This window comes from Aptenodytes patagonicus, chromosome 5 (genome assembly GCF_965638725.1).
Source record: "Aptenodytes patagonicus chromosome 5, bAptPat1.pri.cur, whole genome shotgun sequence".
NCBI lineage: Eukaryota > Metazoa > Chordata > Aves > Sphenisciformes > Spheniscidae > Aptenodytes > Aptenodytes patagonicus.
In genome coordinates, this window is record NC_134953.1 from 18,957,565 (window position 1) to 18,975,518 (window position 17,954).

A 17,954-nucleotide genomic window follows, 5' to 3' on the forward strand; every position below is an offset into this window, starting at 1 on the left:
TGGGTAGCTGATTATCTCTGTTTAAATGTTGCATTTTGCATTTGATCGTATTGAATACCATCCCATTTATTTCTGATCCTATTTCTAGTTTGGCAAGACTATTCTGAATTACAAAACTTTAGCATACAAGCAGCCTTTCCTGGCATCATGATGTCTGTACATTCCATGGTAATACTCTCTTCTGCTGAAAGTATGATACCCTCTTTCCTTTTGTGGGTGGACATAGAGGTTTGTTTATTTGCACCTCTCCCAGAGTGATGACAGAAGTACAGCGTAAGAGTCAATCTGCATTGGATTTTGCTAATAATTGGACTTTGCAAAGATAAAACAGCAAATGGAATTGATTCACAATCCATTTAAAGGTGATTCCAGTGTGTTTGAGATCAAGCATGATACAAGTTAGCAGCAGAGGCAATTTATCTGTGGGCTTTACAGAGAGGAAGAATGTTTCTAAATAATTATTTAAATTGATTTATTTAGAATTATTTAATGTTTTTAAATCATGGTTTGAAAGCTAGCTCTTGGTGGGAGCTCTATGCACACAATGAGCATGTTTGGCCTTGAGCACATGTATCTGGTTTTAGTTAAGCCAAGCTGGCCACACTCATTCCCCTCTGCTCATGATCTCATTCCATGCTCCTTGTCATGGTATCTGCACACCATCCAGCAATATATTAACAGCATGAGTAACGTGTCTTATGTTGATTATTCTGTCACCAAGGGAGAAGTGTGTCTTCCCTGCTAGGGAACTCAGTTTGTCTTAAACAAAGCTCTATACTTATGCTGGAGAAAAGTCAAGAGCTGCAGCTTGTGTTAGGAAAAAGAATTGGGAAGGTGTATGCTGGCCCTTGGGTCTTGGGTAAGGCCATTTTGGGACTTAGACTGGCCACAACCAGAGAAGATTGTGGTTTCTGCACTGATGAGCTCTCCTTGCACTGTGGAAAAGCTGTTTGCACTGCTGCCAGCGTGCTTCATCAGTTCATACTCTGTGACACTTGGGGCACCTCCAAATTCTCCTATTAGCCGGGCAAAATGCTCTTAATAATCTCTATTTTGCGTTTAATGAAATGACCAGGTTGGTGTTAGAAATGCAGTGTGCTGTGTGTCAGCCGAATGGAAGAAATGTCTCCAGGCTGCAGGGAAGAGAGGGAAGGCTTCAAAAACTTGTTCAGCTGCTCAGTGTTCATATTTGTTTTGTGTGCAGTGAACGAGCTGAAATCTGTGCCCCTGCTGGGCCTGTTTACAGTGTGTGTTACCCTCAGGGCAAATTTTCTGCTCTGGTCATCTGTCAGATTGGAGGGGAAGGGCCATTGCTAGTGGCTGTCATTAGAGTCTGCATCATTCTCTTTGCATATTTACTGAGCTAAACTCCAGTCTCAGCGCCCATCTGTGTGATAAAGGAGGTGCCTCTCTACAGCATCTCAAGTGAGAGAGCCCCAAAGCCCTTTATACAGGCTAATTCAGCTTCAGATTTTGCCTGTGAGCAAAGCGCTCCTCATTTGAAGAGGGGTAAAACCGAAGGACTGAAGGCTGACGTGAATTACTTATTCTCCTGTACGCAGTCCTCAGAACAGATTTCGACCCAAACATGACCCCCCCCTCAGTCCCTGTGCTACACTTAAACTGCTCAGTCTTGTTCTGCTAAAAAGGGCAGGAGAATCTGGCAGTGGCTGCTGCTGTGCTTTTGCTTTTTTGGCACAATCCACAGTTGGCGCTTTGCGTCCCTGCTTCCCAGGTTTGGTCCTCCTTGGCTCGGTAGCCTCCCTGCAAATAGGAACTGAAGGACCTTTCTGGTGCATGGGGTTTTCCTGGCCTCCTACTGCTGCTTTTTCTCTGGAGAGTAGCCTCCGACTCATCGAGGACACTGCGGATCCAAATCCTCTGTGTCTCTTGGCTCCTTATATGGTAACATGAAGAAGTCTTAGCATTTTAGTTCTGATCTGGAGTTACCCTGCTTGTCTTCCTAGCTGGGGAACTGGAAACTTTAACTTTAAAACCAGTTCTTACCACCAAGAAACCATACCTTGATTCATGCATGTGTATGCCGCTGCTTCACCACTGTCTTACTGAAGATCAAGCTGCATCGTTAACAATGAAATTCCCCTACAAAACCTTTGCAGCAGCTAGAGTTTTAAGCATTCCCATTTTTTTCCCTTCTGGAAGGGACTTTAAGATACTTGTTATTATAACAACAGAAGAAAGAGGCTGAGACGGAGTGAGGGTGCCAAGCAGGCTGTGGGGCAGAGCTGGCTTTTCTGGCAGACCACACTAACACAGAGGTGATGGTGGGCAGCGAGAGCAGAGGTAGTGGAGCTGGGGACACCTAGAAGGGACTTGAAGGGGCTCTGCACTCTTGAGCCATCACATCCAGACATGCGGGGAGTGGAGAAATTGTTCCTGTTTGGGCGGGGAGAGGTGTCCGCCCTGTTCATCCCAGAGCCAAATGCATTTTGGTGACTTGTCTCTTGGCTGGCCTGAAGAGGTTTCTACCCGGATTTCTGTCCTCACCTGCTATCCCCGCCTCTGACAGAGGCCACCCTACAAAAGTGGCAGAGCAGTGAGCAGAGCTAAGTTTTCCTGATTGCCAAACCCTTGTGTTTGTGTCTGGGAAGTCCCTGAGTGACTTTGCATGAATTTGTCAGGTCCTGGGATGATGCATTTTGTGCTGGGTTAGTGTAGAGTGCTTTGACAAGGTGATACGTTCTTGTGCTGGAGTCCAGCCCACCCTACTGCAGGCTGTGTCCTCTACTGGCTACAAGCCCATCACTGGATATAGTGCTGAGGGTGCATATGAGCATGAAACCATAAGGAAAGTAACTGCACTTAATGACTTGAGACATATTTAAGGGCAGAAACAAAGGGTTATGAAGGCTAAAGGAGCTCCAGCAAATTTCAGGGGCTGTGGGAGCTCAATGTCTCTTCAGGGCCAGCTGCTAGCATTTAAAAAGGCGTATGATGGTTTTTTTTCCTTTATCTCTTCCCTAGATTTCGTGCTGATGAGACACAAATCCTGACAAGCACTGAGAGCTGCACACCCTGCCACATATCCCCAGTGCCTCGTCAGCCCCAATTTTTAAAAATAACTGTGGGTTTCTTTTCTCATGGTGCAGGTTCCACCATATTAGCCGAGCGGCTGGGGCTGTCTACACCAAGCTCGCCCACATCGACACCCAATTCCCCCACCGTCCTCTGCAGCGGTGTCTCTGACCCTATATTGTCTACATGTGGCTCTGGCCCCCTCTGCAGCTCTATCAGTGGTAAGTGCGGTGGGATCCCCCTTCTGCCTTTCCTTTGCCTCCCTCTGACCGCTCCCGCACTGCCTCCCTTCACGGTCTCAGGCGTGTCTCCCAGAAGGACTCTAAAACCACAATGATCAACAGAGTCTCCTGTCAGCTCCCTTGGGGAGGAAGGGAGAGCCTCTGCAAAGTCTATTTTCAGTCTGTTTTATGTGGAAGCCGCCTGGATGCCTAGACAGCAGTATTTCTCCAACTCTTTTCATCATGAAAGGTCCCAAGGGAGGCAGCAGGGTTTCTGTTATGTGCATGGCCCTGTGACGCACAGCTCCTTCTGGAGAGCTGTGTGGCAGTGACGTGTTGCATGCTAGCTTAGACTGGAGTTATAGGTATGCCTACTGCCCCCCTTTCCCTCTCCACACACCTACAGTACCCTCTTCAGAAAAAGGCAGTATTGGTATTTCTAATATGTCAATGAATTCCAGTGAGATTTAGATATATGTACATGCAGTAGAAAATGATAGGCTGTTCTGCAGCATTTTTAAAACCCCAGGAACCTGCATGATCCCAGGGCATTGATGGTGGGATATATAACTTACCAAGTCCTTCTCATTGTTGTCCAAACCTAGAGTGTTTTTCGCTGAAGGTACCTATCAGTGTCAAGTCTAATAACTGGTGACAGCAAACATTCAGATTTTTAATGGGTTTTGGGGGAAAAAAATAGAATTTTTCTCATTATCTTGCTACCTCATCTGGCTTCATTGGGGAGGCCTCATTACGGGTGTGCTGCAAGCATAATTACTGCAGCCCCTCATAGCTCTCGAAGCGATGTACCCACTGTGAGCTAGATGCTGTCCATGCAGGTACCACGCCACCCCTGTCCTGAAGGATCCACACAGGGTGATTTGTAGCCAGGCATTGTGGTCCCACACCCCTGGATCAGCCCTAGAGATGAAGCATTGCTTGTCTTGGGAGCTGCTGCCACCGTGTACCACCTGGCCTCTCCCTTTTCAAAGCAGATGGCTTGATCCGCCCCTCCTGATTTTTCTCCTTTGTTAATGTTTAGACAGCGGTTTGAAAACGTGAAACTGCTCTTTGTCCCTGCTGTGTGGGAACAGCTGCCTCTTGGTTTGCTCTACGTGGGCAGCAGATCCCAGCAGATGCTGCCTTTCTGCTGCCCTGAGCCTTGGCATGTGAACCAGGGCTCAGTGAGTGGGACAGCAGGTCACAGGAAAGACCCCTGATCCTGGAGCATCCATTTCTGCTAGGGCATGGTTCCTCCCTCTGTAGTGGGCTTCAGGGCAGAAATTACCCTGGGATGTCAAGAAGCCTTTTAAGCAGCATGACTGATCCTGTTCTTTGTGTTTCAGGCACAGCTCCCAACTCTCCCGTCAGCTTGCCTGAGTCACCCATCTCCCCGTCCGTCTCAGGGCCCTGGGGAGATGAATGCACCATCTGCTACGAGAACATGGTAGACACGGTCATTTACTCTTGTGGACACATGTGTCTCTGCTATTCGTGTGGGCTGAAGCTCAAGAAGATGGCCAACGCTTGCTGCCCCATTTGCAGACGGGCCATCAAAGATATCATCAAAACATACCGCAGCACTTAGAGCAGCAGCAGGTGCTGTGGTGGGGACTGGACAGGTGGGGAGGAGGCTGTGAAACAACACAGGTCTTGGTCTCTATTCATCATCCAGGAGATTAAAAAACCATCACCCACCACCACCCTGATCCCCTCTTCCATGGACAACAGATGAGACAAGCTTAGACGCTGCTCTTCTACCCTCCAAGCAAGCCCTGGGGCTGAACTCCAGTGTGTCAGGGAAGTTGCAATGGACTACTCTCCCTTGTGGATTTTAAACTTTATCTCAAAAAACCCCATCTGGTGCAATCATCCCTTTTCTACACCATGCACAGCGGAGGGGAGTCTCCAATATTTAGCCGGGACAGCAAGCGGTAAAAGGTTCACTGCTACACATTTCCTTCTGGAGACACCCTGTGTGCAGAGGACAGCTTAGCAGAAGAGGAGAAACAAGCAACATGTTTCCATGGACAATCAGCCTGAGCACAGGAAGCTCCTTAGAAAGGATGGAGCAAGGCAAGCTTTGACCCAGCAAGTGAGGTGCAGTGAGCGCATTCACAGCGGAAAGGCTGGCGCCAGTGCAGAAAAGGACCCAGGATTTGTGAAGCAAAACCCACCCCATGTCCACAGGAAGAAGAGCAGCCCCATGGCAGCTCCTCGAGGGCTGTCCCCTGCTCCTCCCTCACTGTTCCCTGGCAGAGGCATTCATGGTGGGTTTGGCAGCCAGCAGTGGCACTGGCCTTGCTCCCTCCCAGCAGCATCCAGCCACCTCTTGTCGCCATCCTGTTGCTCTCAAACCGCAGCACCACCGATTTGATGTGGCTTGTCCCGAATGGTCTCCACACAGCACGAGAGATTCGGCAGCATCTCTGCCCCCATGGGCTTGTGGGAGAGGGAGATGTGTCTCCCTCGCCTTTCCTCCCCCTACCATCCAGACAGCACTTGTGAGGGAGAAAATAAAAGAAAAAAAGAAACAAAAACCCCAACCCCACTGGGGAAGAATGTAAAACCCACATGTCTGCGGGTTTCATTTACTGGTAACTTTATCACTGTGCTTTAAGACAAAACCAGCTAGGTGGTACTCAGCCCTTCACAGCCAGCCCGCTGGCAGGACATGGCTGTCCTTATGTGTTAGGAAGAGAGGAAAGAAAAAAAATAGCTTAAGGGGTTTGGTTTGCTTTGGTTTATTTAAATAAATCCCCATCCCTCCTGCCCCAGTTGGGAACCCCACTGTCCCCATGGTGGGCGTCTACAATGGCAGCCCCCATGGTTGCTGTGACAACCACTGCTCCGCCATGGCTGCCGGCACGGCCCAAGGCTGCCGGCCCTTGGACCCAGGCAGGGTGACTCCGCAGCAGCAGGAGCTGCCTGTCTCCCCTCTGGCCCCGTCCTGCTGCTTTCCAGGGCCATGTAGGAGGAAGAGATAGTGTCTGGGCTCTGAGGGGTGATCAGGGCTGGGGTGCAGCAGCAGTGGCATTCACCCTGCCATGTTGCCCACCCGGCCAGGCCAGGGAAGGCCATGGAGTTGCACCCCTCCTGCCAAGCCTTTTCCTGCACCCCAGCATATGGCCGCTGATAGGACATGGGGGAACAGCGTGGCATAGGGATAAAAGCATTTAATATACACAGCCGCTTGCTGCAGGGGGCATCATGCCCCCCAGGCAGCAGGTGGGTGAAGGATCACTCGCAGAAGCTGCTCCCAAGAGCGCCTGGAAAACATGTCCTCGCCCTGTCCTCTCGAGGAAATGAAAAAAGAGGCTACTAGCTGGAGAGCGCATTGTAGAGCCTTTCTCTAAAGGCGCGGCCATCACTGCAGCCTACATGGGGGTCTGTAGCCACCCCCAGCCCGCCCCGGTGGGCAGTACTAACTTGAATGCTGATATTCTGGTTACAGGGATTTATGTTATTTCTTTGCATACCTCTCACGTACACCCCTAACCCAGCCCTGCCCTGCCCTGCACTCCAGGCTCGTGGTCGAAAGCCCCGGGGCGCCATGGCTGCTGTGCCCAGATGCCCTCACTGAGGGGTGGGAGGGGGCCGGGTTGGCATGAGTCGGGGGGGGGGGGGTCACAACAGCCGCGCCAGCAGCATGGCTGGTCTGCAGGCATGCAGCCAGCCTCCAGCTTGCCCGAGGACAGAGCCGTGACTGGCAGACACAGGGAGCCTGTTTCAGTAGTTAGACAAACTCCAGTGCAAAGATTTCAGAGAGAAGGAACCCAAGGGGTAGGAAGGTGTCGATGAAACAGTGGATGTGGGGAAACGTGCAATAAGCAGCCTCCCGAGCCTTCACCATGCCAGTGGGACTAGTTCCCCTCCACACAGGGCAAGCCAAGGGGTATATTTTATTTTCAAGAAACTCCATCCATGGGTACCAGTGCAGTGGTGTGAATTCCCTTCTCACCTTTCAAATTCAGAGTGTTTTAATATATAACTGTGTTTGTTTTACTGTGGACCAAACTCTAGGAGTTAGCAGAAGCTGAAAGCATCCCCCAACATCCGAGCTCAAAAATTGGGGTTAAGTCCTGCTCCCGGCATCAGCTGGCCTCCAGTTGTGAGCAGGGAGGAGGAGAGCAAGGCTCTCTCCAGGGAGAAAAAAAACAGCAAAAGCAGTAACAGTAACAACAATCCTAACCTTTTGTTTTGTTTGACTGGTGTAGGTTCCCACGTACCTCTGTGTTCTTGTGTCATTTGCATTTCATTGCTTTACTTTAAGATGTTTTATGTTCTGTTTAAAAAGAAGAATAACTCATTGTGAAAAATTGGATAACTGTGATTGATTGTGAATAAAGTTGATTTAGGTATCCTGCAGCAGCATGAGCAGCTAAGTATTTACCATTTCCACAAGCGTGGTGAAAGACAATGAGCAGTGCAGTGGCGAGAGGCTAAGGCAAGAGCAGCAGTGGTATGAAAGCCTCTTCCTTGGAGGGGAGGTGGGTGGAGAGAGCTCAAGCTTTCCTTCAGTGCTTGAGGATGAGGGGTATTGACAGCTGGTCCCCTGACAGACCCCATACACACATAAGGAATAAAAGAAGCCACGGAAGTAAAAGCGAGGGCTAACCACGTTCCTGTGGCTTAAGCCCCATGCTCCTGAGCCTCTTTACGCCCTCCCCAGAGAGAAGCCACAGCTTCTTTCCTCTCATTGCCTTGTTTGCAGTCTCTCCTGAGTGCCTGTAACCACAAAAAAAGACCTCACCAGCACAAGAAGGAGAAAGCGTGCTGCGAAGAATCCCTGGACCATGCTGCTCAGCCTGGTAGGGGCAGGTAAGGAGCTGAAGATTAGGCAGAGTGGTAGCAATATAGCCAGGTGTCCCCACCACAGCTCTGCAGAGACATGACAGCCCAACACAGACAGGAGGATCCCAGCCCTGAACGGAGCAACATGTTGAGAAGGCCCACTGACAAGCTGTGGTCTGGCCAAGGGATATGCAGAGGCAAGACACAGACGCTGATGCTTCCTCAGCATACAACAAGGGACACAGGGACCCAAAGGGGATTTGGATTCTCCAGAGCGATGCCAGTTCCCCCAAAACCCAATAGCTCCTCTGCTGCAGGGATCTGCTCAGGAGCACACCTACAACACAGCCATGTGAGATTTCCTCCTCATCCTTTTGTTTAACTATTCAGCAGATGAGAAACTGGCTGGCTCACTCTCTCTTGTCACAGGACATATTTGAGTTGGCATCTTCTCCTTCAGTGTGGGTGCTCCATCTGCTAAGGGAGAGGGACATCCCAGGAGAGGTGTCCTCAGCCTCTCCAGCTGAAGCTATTCCACTCTAACAGCTCCCCAGTGGCCTAAAACTTTCCAGGCTGGGTAAAGCAAAACCACTTCTGCAACCCAGCTTTCTCCAACACCACCCTGAGGAGCTCTTAGCTGTTGGGACAAGGCAAGTCTGCACACACCTGTGCTGCACTCCCAGAGCTGTGCCCAGTTCCTGCTTTCCCAGGGACAGGAGGACCTCTCATGGATCTGGAAAGCCCTCTCTGGCCACAGCCCAGCCATGGGAAGCCTCTTCATCCCATCAGGAGCAAGGGATAGAGCTGCACAACACAGACTGCCCCTAAAAACTGGCGACGCTGACCTGCCAGACGGCCCCTGCCAGATGTGCTGAGCCCAAGCACTGTCACATATTAGGACAAGTGAAGTGCTAACACTCTGGGACAAGCTCAGACCCTCCTCTCCCCTGGCATCAGCAAGAGGGACCAGGGCAGGTACCTCTATGCTTCCCCTCTGACAGCCCCAGCCTGTTCGTTCCCTCCTGCAGCTGCCATGTGCAATAGCCCCAGTGAGCTTTGCATCCCTGTCTGCTGAGCATCGCTGAAGTCACCCTGCCCCGACCCCCCTCCCCAGGCCATCACCATCAGCTCACCAAATCCACACCAGATCTGCAATATCACCATCGCTCCCAAGCTATTCTCCATCGACACCAAGCATGGCGCAGCGCAGGCCTTCCCCAGCGACAAGGCATCCCACCACCGCAGCCCTCCCGCTGCTTCAGGCAGGGCCATCCCCAGGGTTTCCCCGGCCGGCGGCCAGCTGCGGCACAGCCCGCGGGGCCCGAGCCCACGGACCGCGCCGGGGGGGGGGGGGGGGGGGGGGGGGGGGAGAGGAGGAGTTGGAGGAAGGAGGTAGGGAGGATGCTCCGAAAACGGTGCGGCAGCGGCAGAGCCGGTCCAGCATCGCCACCTGGTGCTCCGTACCCGGCGCGGCACACGGACTCTAATGGCTTCTTTTTTTCCTTTGTCTTTTTTTTTTTTTCTCCTCCTTTCTTTTTTGTCCACCGTCCCCCCCCCCCCCTTCTCCTAAGGTTGATTTTACTCCTTTTCACAAATACTACAAATACACATAAGTAGGACCAGAGAAATTTAGTCTGAGCGCAGCACAGCTCTGGTGGTGGCTCTCAGAGAAAGATGAGGAATGAAGGGAGCAATTAACAGTGGGTTACAATATACATGGGGATACATTAACATATGGTGATAGAAAACCCTTTCAACCCTAAGCTGGCTGGCTCACTCTACACACAGGGGAAGAGGGGCGCAGTTCCCAGGCACACTTGTCACTAAGTTTGTGCCTTAAAATGCCAAGGACTGTGTGCTGCCTCAGATGCCTGGCATCCTTCAGAGGGCTGGGGTGCCCAAGCAGGACTCCTGCTGCATCACCTGCCTATGTGCCAGAACGGAGGAACATCTCATAGGTGCTGTTTGCAAACACTGTGCCTCCAATGAGAGCTGGCTCATCCTGGGGCCTGGGTGAGACTCATTTCTCTGCAGGATGTTTGTGAAGTACCACATCACGGAGCGAAGACATAGCCCCATGCTAAAATGAGGGATGCATTCATGCGAGGTCATTCTCTGCTGCAGGAACAAAAAGTTGGGGAGGGCCAACACCCCTCTGCAGTCCTGCTTTCCAAGGTGGAAGCCAGGCACTAGGCATGACCCCTTTTACCTACAGATTTGCAAACTGCTAACAGACAACGAGGAAGTGGACAAGACTTCATAGAGGGCTCCTATAGCCGAGTTGGGGACTGAAGTGCTAGAAAACAACCTCGTTTCCTCTTTACTATTACATCCCCCTATTACAACCCACCCCTCCATTATATCCCCTAATCCACTTCTCTCCGCATGCCCGAGAGATGTCCTGTATAAGGAACGGGGATCCATTAGGAGAAACTCTTCAGTTTTACCTGTCTGCTGCTTCACACAGCAAAGAACTTTACTTGTTAAGCTATTTGCAGCCTCCCACCTTCAAAGCCAGGTAAGAGGAGTCAGCAGGGCCCAGCAACCTTGCAAGTTCAGACCTTAACATCCCATGTTCAAGCACAGCCTACTCTGCAGCCTGCACACAGGGGTGTTAAGGGCTCATCCCAACTTGCAGAGCAACCCTTTTATCACAGAACCAAAGGGCCACTCACGCAAAAGGATGCTTTTCTTATTTTGGATCTGATGCCACATCCCTCTCCAAAAAACATCCTGACAATATTTTAAACCTTAAGACCTTGCTCAACACAGACAAAAGGTCTTCATGTTTGAGGGCAGAGGTGAGCAGTCCAGAGGTGAGCAGTCCATAAAGCTTTGTGGATTAGAAAAGAGAAAAAAAAAATACAGCATACAATAACAACTCAGGCCCAGGAGACGAGAGAAGCTCCTTTATCCATTTAAGCCTAAGCTGAAATTTGCAATTGCATGTACACGTAAGTTGTAAATTATTCTGGGAAAGCTAAATTCAGTGGTTTGACAAACACAAGTGGAATTAAAACAGTACTGAAAAAAATGAAAAAAACAAATCAACTGGATCACAATTAAAAAGGTCAAAAATTTATTTTTCCTTAGGGCATAAGAGGCAATGTAAACAAAATACAAACGAACGAACCAAAAAAAAAAAAATCACAAGTCAATTCTTACAGTCTGCAAGCATTTGAAGGTAGAGTACCCTTTTCCCACCTCCCCCCAGAACACTGCAAGCCTGCTCAAATGTTAATAAGCAACAATTCTGGACCCTGAAGGTCCAGTGAGTTTTGCCATGTCCCCAGCTGGAACTAAATTTCTCATGTAAGAAGGACACTGCATCTGTTTTAACAAACACTTAAAAAAAAGTCCAACAAAGTATAAATATTGCAGACAAAGATCTGATTTAGCACCACCTTTGGTCCAAGCAATCAATGAATTGGGAGATGACAGGTACAGTCTGTTTAGCAAGTCCTTTCTGCCTGAGTCTTTGAAAACATTAGAGGTTCACATTGCAAGAACTTGTAATAACACTGAGAAAACAGCCCTCAAACTCTGGCAGTCCCTCACAATCTCCCCTGGTCGTGCACACAGAGAAAGCATCATCACTGTGCTCAGTGACAGTGTGCATCCTGAATTTCCCTTTCCACTAGAACTTGCCACCCTCCAAAGCCCAGCAGACTGCAGCACCTGCATACTGTCAGGGTGTGTGATGGCAGATGCCTGGAAGGAGCTGAAGTTGTTTAAATGCAAGTTATTTCAGCATATCTGGAACACGCAAATCAGGAGCTCTTATCGAGCATAATTTACTCCAGGCCCTTTTTAGGCTCATCTTTTCCAATACACACATGCCCATCACAGATGCATGGCTATGAATTTTTGCAGAGGTGTCTATACCTAGTTGCTGTGCCACAGCAGTAGTGTGGGCCAGGATACAGTCACAAGGATCTGTGACAATCCTAGGAAAAAAAAAAAGTTCATAAAGCACCTGGCAATATTTTACATTTATTGCAATTTCCTCCTCTACAAGCATCCAGAACCCAATTTGTCTTTTCCTCCAGTAGTTTTAGAGCAGTCTTAATTAACCATCATTAAATGCTGTTCAATTCCAAGATAATACCAGCTCTAATAAATGCCTAAAGAGAAATGCTGAGATCTACTTTTAGGCACAGCAATCTGAAGTTTTTGCTCTGCATCTTCACATGCACAATTGCCCAAGACAATTTGTGTTTCTCGCTCCCTGTTGGATGACCCATGCAGCGTTTTTACCTTTACAGGCACAGACATGAATCAAATCCCCCAAACAAATGTTTGTTTTCACTTTGTTGCTTCAGGGAAAACCCCCAAACCTCAATTGCTTTACACTGTTTTGCAGTTCTCCGAGCAAGCACTTGGGCATGGCACGCAGCCATTCAGTAGTCACAGAGAAGAGGGCAGCACCCCGAGTGCAGCCCCTGACCCACACAGGGCAGCAAAATCCTGACTCAGTCCCTCATGCCTGTGACATGAGCAGGCACAGGCTGGATCAACCCCCCCATTTACTGCACTTGGCCTACGACATAACCGCAAGGACCGCTCTGAAACCAGTTCTGGATGGGGCACTAAAGTCAAGTAAAGTCTGCAAGTGTGGATTAGGGGGAAGATAGTGTTTTGCACAACTGTTCCCCCCCCCCCCAGCTGACAAATCCAGAGCAATGAAAACATCGTGCTATGATCATTTCATTAATTCTCACTGGGACAGAAATGCACTTCTATTGTCCCAGTCACAGAACCAGGCCCACAGTACCGTATGTGTCAGCTAAATCATCACAGGTCCCCAGCTGATCTGTGCTAAAGCTTGAGGGACATTTCTACAGGGTCACTTGGCAAAAAGGAGAGCTATGTTTTCCTCACTGATAATGCATCTTTTGTGTTGGCCCATAGAGAAGTTACTCATCTTTGTTAACTAGTACTCTGACTTGCATCAAATCTACCATGTTTACATGCAGACTCAGAGACCGGTCACAAAAACGTCTTCTGTTTTGTGCCAGTTCAGACAGATTGGGGCACCTGACCCTTCATTAACGATAACTCTTGCCATCCATGGCAAAAGGTACTGTTAAGTGCAAAAAATGTCATTTTTCTGGATTTCAGTTTTACTGGGATGACTGAGAAAGGCAACATTTTCTATCATGCACGTGATTTCCTTTTCTAGGAAAGCATCTCAGAGACCCAAGCACATCTGGACCCTTGCAGGAGCTGTTCACTGTACAAACAGTTTTATCCAACTGGTCACCATCTCGAGTTTATGAAACAAAAATTGGACAATGCAGGAGGCTGCAGTTACTGTTTCTGTCTCTAGCTCACATTTGCTATAGGTACATTAAGGAGCAATGCAGTGAATGTCAAAATATGTCAGCTCTGAAAGAATCAATACTTGGCCAAAAGCTCTAACATCTGCACGATGAACAATATTCATTCCACTACCTTCAGTGGAGCTGGATCAGAGGCCACAAGAAAATACGGTCCAAAGATGTTACCACAAAGAAGGGTTTCCCCAGACTCATTTTCTTCCTCTCTTGGCTTACCTTGCAACCCAAAACAAACTGAATGGACTCCCGCCCATAAACTCTCTTAAAACAAAACAAAAAAAAACCCACAAAAAAAAAAAGCTCTCAGTTATTCCTTCTCATATATACTGCAACAGAAACCACACCAACTTCTAGAACTTTTCCCAAGCAGAACAGACAGAATGGTTCCCCTGTTAAAAAGAAAACAAACAAACAAAGACAAAAAAGTGTCACCAACTTGACCACACACACTAAGACCAGCCACACATTTCTCTATCTCTGGTCACCGACATACTCTCCAAAGCTCCCACCAGGTACATTCCCACCACCTAACCTCTAAAAAATGGAGCACTACACCAACACAGAAATGACAACAGCATCTAATATTCAAGGTCACATTAAGAACATCAATCACCCAGGGAACCCACTGTAAAACCTCACTTAGACCAGGCCTAGATCGATTTTTAATTTTTTTGTCAAATACAAATTTGGGACAGTAAAACCCATAGGGGTTTCCAGTCCAGACACGTGCAATTGCTCTGCTAACAGAGGGGAGCACAACTGCTCAAACAGATTTCAGCCTTCATTCAACAACAGGTTTAAGCTCCCAATAACTGACTACCCAGCATTTCCAGAGACAATTTGGGTTAATTAACAGCTCTGGAAACAGCTACAGAAGTACGTGTCCAACTGAGCTGCTTTCAACACCCACCTTGAGTTATCTGCATCTGAACTTCAGCCTAAGCATCAATCAATCAAACTGCTGGCAAGACTTCTCCTGACATGAAATTTGATACTGAGTCTTAACTGAGGAGGCTCATCTGCTTGATTCTCCCCAAACGTTGCAGACTAATGAGCACTGCTGCCTGCAATTAAATCTGCAGTAAAGGAACAGCACTGATATAATGTGAAGTTAGCCAGACAGCAGAAACGCACCTACTCTGTGCACTAGTGACCCCACAATACTCAGTTTGGACCCTCAGTACAAAAAAGTCATCGTAATGGACACTTGCTTTTGCAATACTCCAGGTTTGAACTCACCATGAGTAATGAGCAAGTCTTTTCAGCAAGCCTATTCAGCATGCTGCAGAAAAATTCCTCCTAGAGACTGGAAACAATTGTAACTTCCCCCCCCCCCCCCCCATGAAAATCCAAGACAGGAAATAGTTAAGTCAGCTACTCAGTGAAATATTTCATTTTTTAAAAGGTTTACTTTAATTCCTTTTTTTATTTGCTCCGGTTTACTAATTGTTACAGGCTAAGTTCCAGTGACTGCACTATTCTCTTGTGTCCTGCTTCTAGGGGATGGAAACAAACTGAACCTGGGTGCTCAGGGGACCCAGAGTCAGAACAGAATTTGATGCCCTCCCAGTCTAAACCCCAAGGGTGACGATGGGATTTTGTTTATTTATTACCACTTCCCTGGTGACCCAGAAACAGTTCAAGAACAAGCTCTCAAACTACAGAAGAACTGTTTGTACAGAGAAAGCTGCCATGTTGCTTAAATTTCAGACATCAAATAGAGTCACTAACACAGCTTTGAAATGGAGTATCTGGAGAAGCCCCAAATATTTATTTTAATATTAAATGTTGTATTTTAAAAATTCTCCTACAGTGCCAAGTGATTCTCCCTCCGCTCTCTTCTCCTCCACCAAGCAGGGACCAAGAAAGACAGGTACCATTGTAACCAAATAACCCTGAGCATCAGGGAAAGATCACTAAACCCAACATTTTCCCAGAAGTGCCACTAGCACAGGGTTGTTTCACAGAGGGCCAACACAGGCAGGCCTGGAACATCTGCTCTTGCCCGCTCCATCAGCTGAACCTCAGTGTATGCAAACTCCCAGACACACAAACCGCTTCAACTACAACAAACACATAACCCATGTTTGTCTTTCTTTGGTGGATCATTGACTTCAGGATATGGATTCTCATAGTATATCACGGAGTGTGAAACTCAACTTTTCTCAGTAATGAAAAATCCTAACACAGAGCAGTGACGTATTAAAACCATCTATACAGAGAAAGCACCTGCAGTGTCAGACCCAATAATTTATGGCCTTATTAGAAACATCTTTTTCCTCATATTTTAGCTATCCCTCCCCTGCCAATGTAGTTATCTCATTTCTTTCCAAATTATCAACATAATTCTCATTATTTTGGTTCAGTAACAAACAGGAGTCTCAACTCAGGACAGCAGTGGCTTATGCTGACAAGAACAGGTCTGTAAAACGCCAGTGTGAAGTTTTAAACCAAATTTCTTTATTAAAAAAACAAACACAAAACAAAAAAAATTGCACTCTCCAACTAGAATCAATGCTACCTGATGCAAGAACAAATGAAGAACACTGTTGATGGGACCAGCCCAGCCCTGACATTATAAAATGGGAGGAACTAATTTGTTCTGCCTACGCCAGTCAGGTCCATACATGGTGCAGCGCAGCTTTCGCTCCAGGAATTGCTGCGGAGCCCTACCCCTGATGTGAGGGCACCCAAGAAAAAAAGATCCCCTTGCTCCACCCTTGGCAATGCATGCACACCCCACAAAATTGACACCCCAAAGTAGAGTTATGGGTGACTTTTTACAGACATCTGTGCTTTGCTCTGAGTTGGGTCTAAGACGGAGCAGGAAAAGCAGCAACAGCAACCTACATCCCAACCCAAGTCAACTGACTGTGGGGGCTTCTGGATCCGGCCCTACATACAGTACTTTGTTTGAAAATTACAGACACACACAACAGACATGACTACTGAGCAGCACAGAGGGAGAGAAAGAGAAATACAAGCACTGGGCAGAGCTAGCAGAGGCCATCAAACAGTTCAATGTGCAGACACATTGCCCATGCATTGCTGCATTGGTGGTCCCCGCTTCTACCAAGCAACTAAAAGCAAATGAAAAAATAATAACTTACACAAACATTTGCTCTCTGACCATCACATTGGTACTGCTGGCAGCTATCAAACACTGCATTTATACACAACACTTCGCTATGTGGCTAAATAGCATCTGAAGTTGCCAGAGAAGGAGCCGCCGGTGATGGGAAGCCACCAGCAAATAGCAGCAAAGCTCCAGTTGGTTTTAAAAAGCTGCAAGACCTACAGGGAAGCGGATCATGGCATGGCAGCACCAAGGCTCAGCGGTCCTGTGCACCCTTGGGAGGTGTAGGAACTGAGTGCACGGCGCTTGCTTTTGCTGAGAACGGTCCATGCTGAGCACTCGCGAGATGCTTTGCTCCACTGCGGGTCTTCCGTCAGTGTAACTCTACTGATGCTCACGGACTTCTTACCAGTTTAGACAAGAGCACGTGAAAGAATTAAGTTGGCTCCTCAAAGCCAGATTAATTTGTAACGTATCAGAGGTTTTCCAAAATCATGTAATTGATACTATTTCAGTACAGCTGCAGAATTCAGTTTTTCTGTTTGAATGCCAAGGTCTCTGGTAATATTAAGGCTTTTTGACAAACTTAAGAACAGCAGGACAAAAGTTAAGCAGAAAGCTGAGGTACACTCCCTTTCCAGGGATACGAACTAGAGCCACAGGAGATGTACTTCCTGGAGCTCAGAAAATCAAATGCTCTGGCTTTCACATTTCTCTTGCATCTTACAAAAACAGTCCAGTTTTTCAAAGGTAGTAGGTTTTGCTGCTACCTGGAAAGTCACATTATTTTGAACAGAAGAAAGTTCTCCTTCCATTCAAATAGAATTTAAGACAAACCCTCTTTTGAAGAGCAAAGCTTCTGCCCAACTTTATTTTGGACCTGAGAGATTAGCCTTTGCAAGCCAAGAAATATTAAAACACTACCCCAATCAGCTGTGAAATTCTGCAGGTGAGAACTAACCCAGAAAAAATGGGGACTTTTTTTCCTTAGGTTAAAAATAAGGAAAGAAAAAGAAATGAGGACCTGTAAAAATATTCCCATAGCTCTTGCAATAAATACAAGTAACAATACAGTATCAAAACTTGGGACTGCACCAGCAGAAGTATTTTCCCTTCTGAAGTTATCATCGATTCTGAAGCGTAACAGAGGACGTAACCAGCAGAGACATACCAGAAGACAGTATCATGCATGGATGACATACAGAGTGTTTCAAGCATAGCTCAGAAGTCCTGTATTGATAAGGATGTTAATGCACATTCTATACATAATCCTGGCAACATGCTGCATAACCCTTATACTTTCAGTAACAAGTGATGCTTTTTTAATGAAAAGCAGCCATTCCCACCCCAAACTACCCCAGCTATCAGTCCCTACCTACCAAAGGGTCCTGTTTTCATCCAGCTGCCCCCTCCCCTGCATTTCCCCTTCCCCTAAGAGTGCATGAATAGAGAATTGCAAACATTTCACACTGCACGTTCCACTCCAAG

General features: G+C 47.7%; 1 protein-coding gene across 2 annotated transcripts in view; it reads left to right on the top strand.

Moving 5' to 3' along the window:
* NEURL1 (neuralized E3 ubiquitin protein ligase 1) overlaps positions 1-7,625 on the top strand; it is a 170,891-nt gene extending 163,266 nt beyond the window's left edge. For both annotated transcript variants that reach the window (XM_076338953.1, XM_076338954.1), the window contains exons 5-6: positions 3,111-3,257; positions 4,604-7,625. In XM_076338953.1, coding sequence (XP_076195068.1) covers positions 3,111-3,257; positions 4,604-4,845 — 389 coding nt within the window. In that variant the 3' untranslated portion in view covers positions 4,846-7,625. The remainder of the gene's footprint in view (positions 1-3,110; positions 3,258-4,603) is intronic.
* Positions 7,626-17,954: the final 10,329 nt, after the last annotated feature.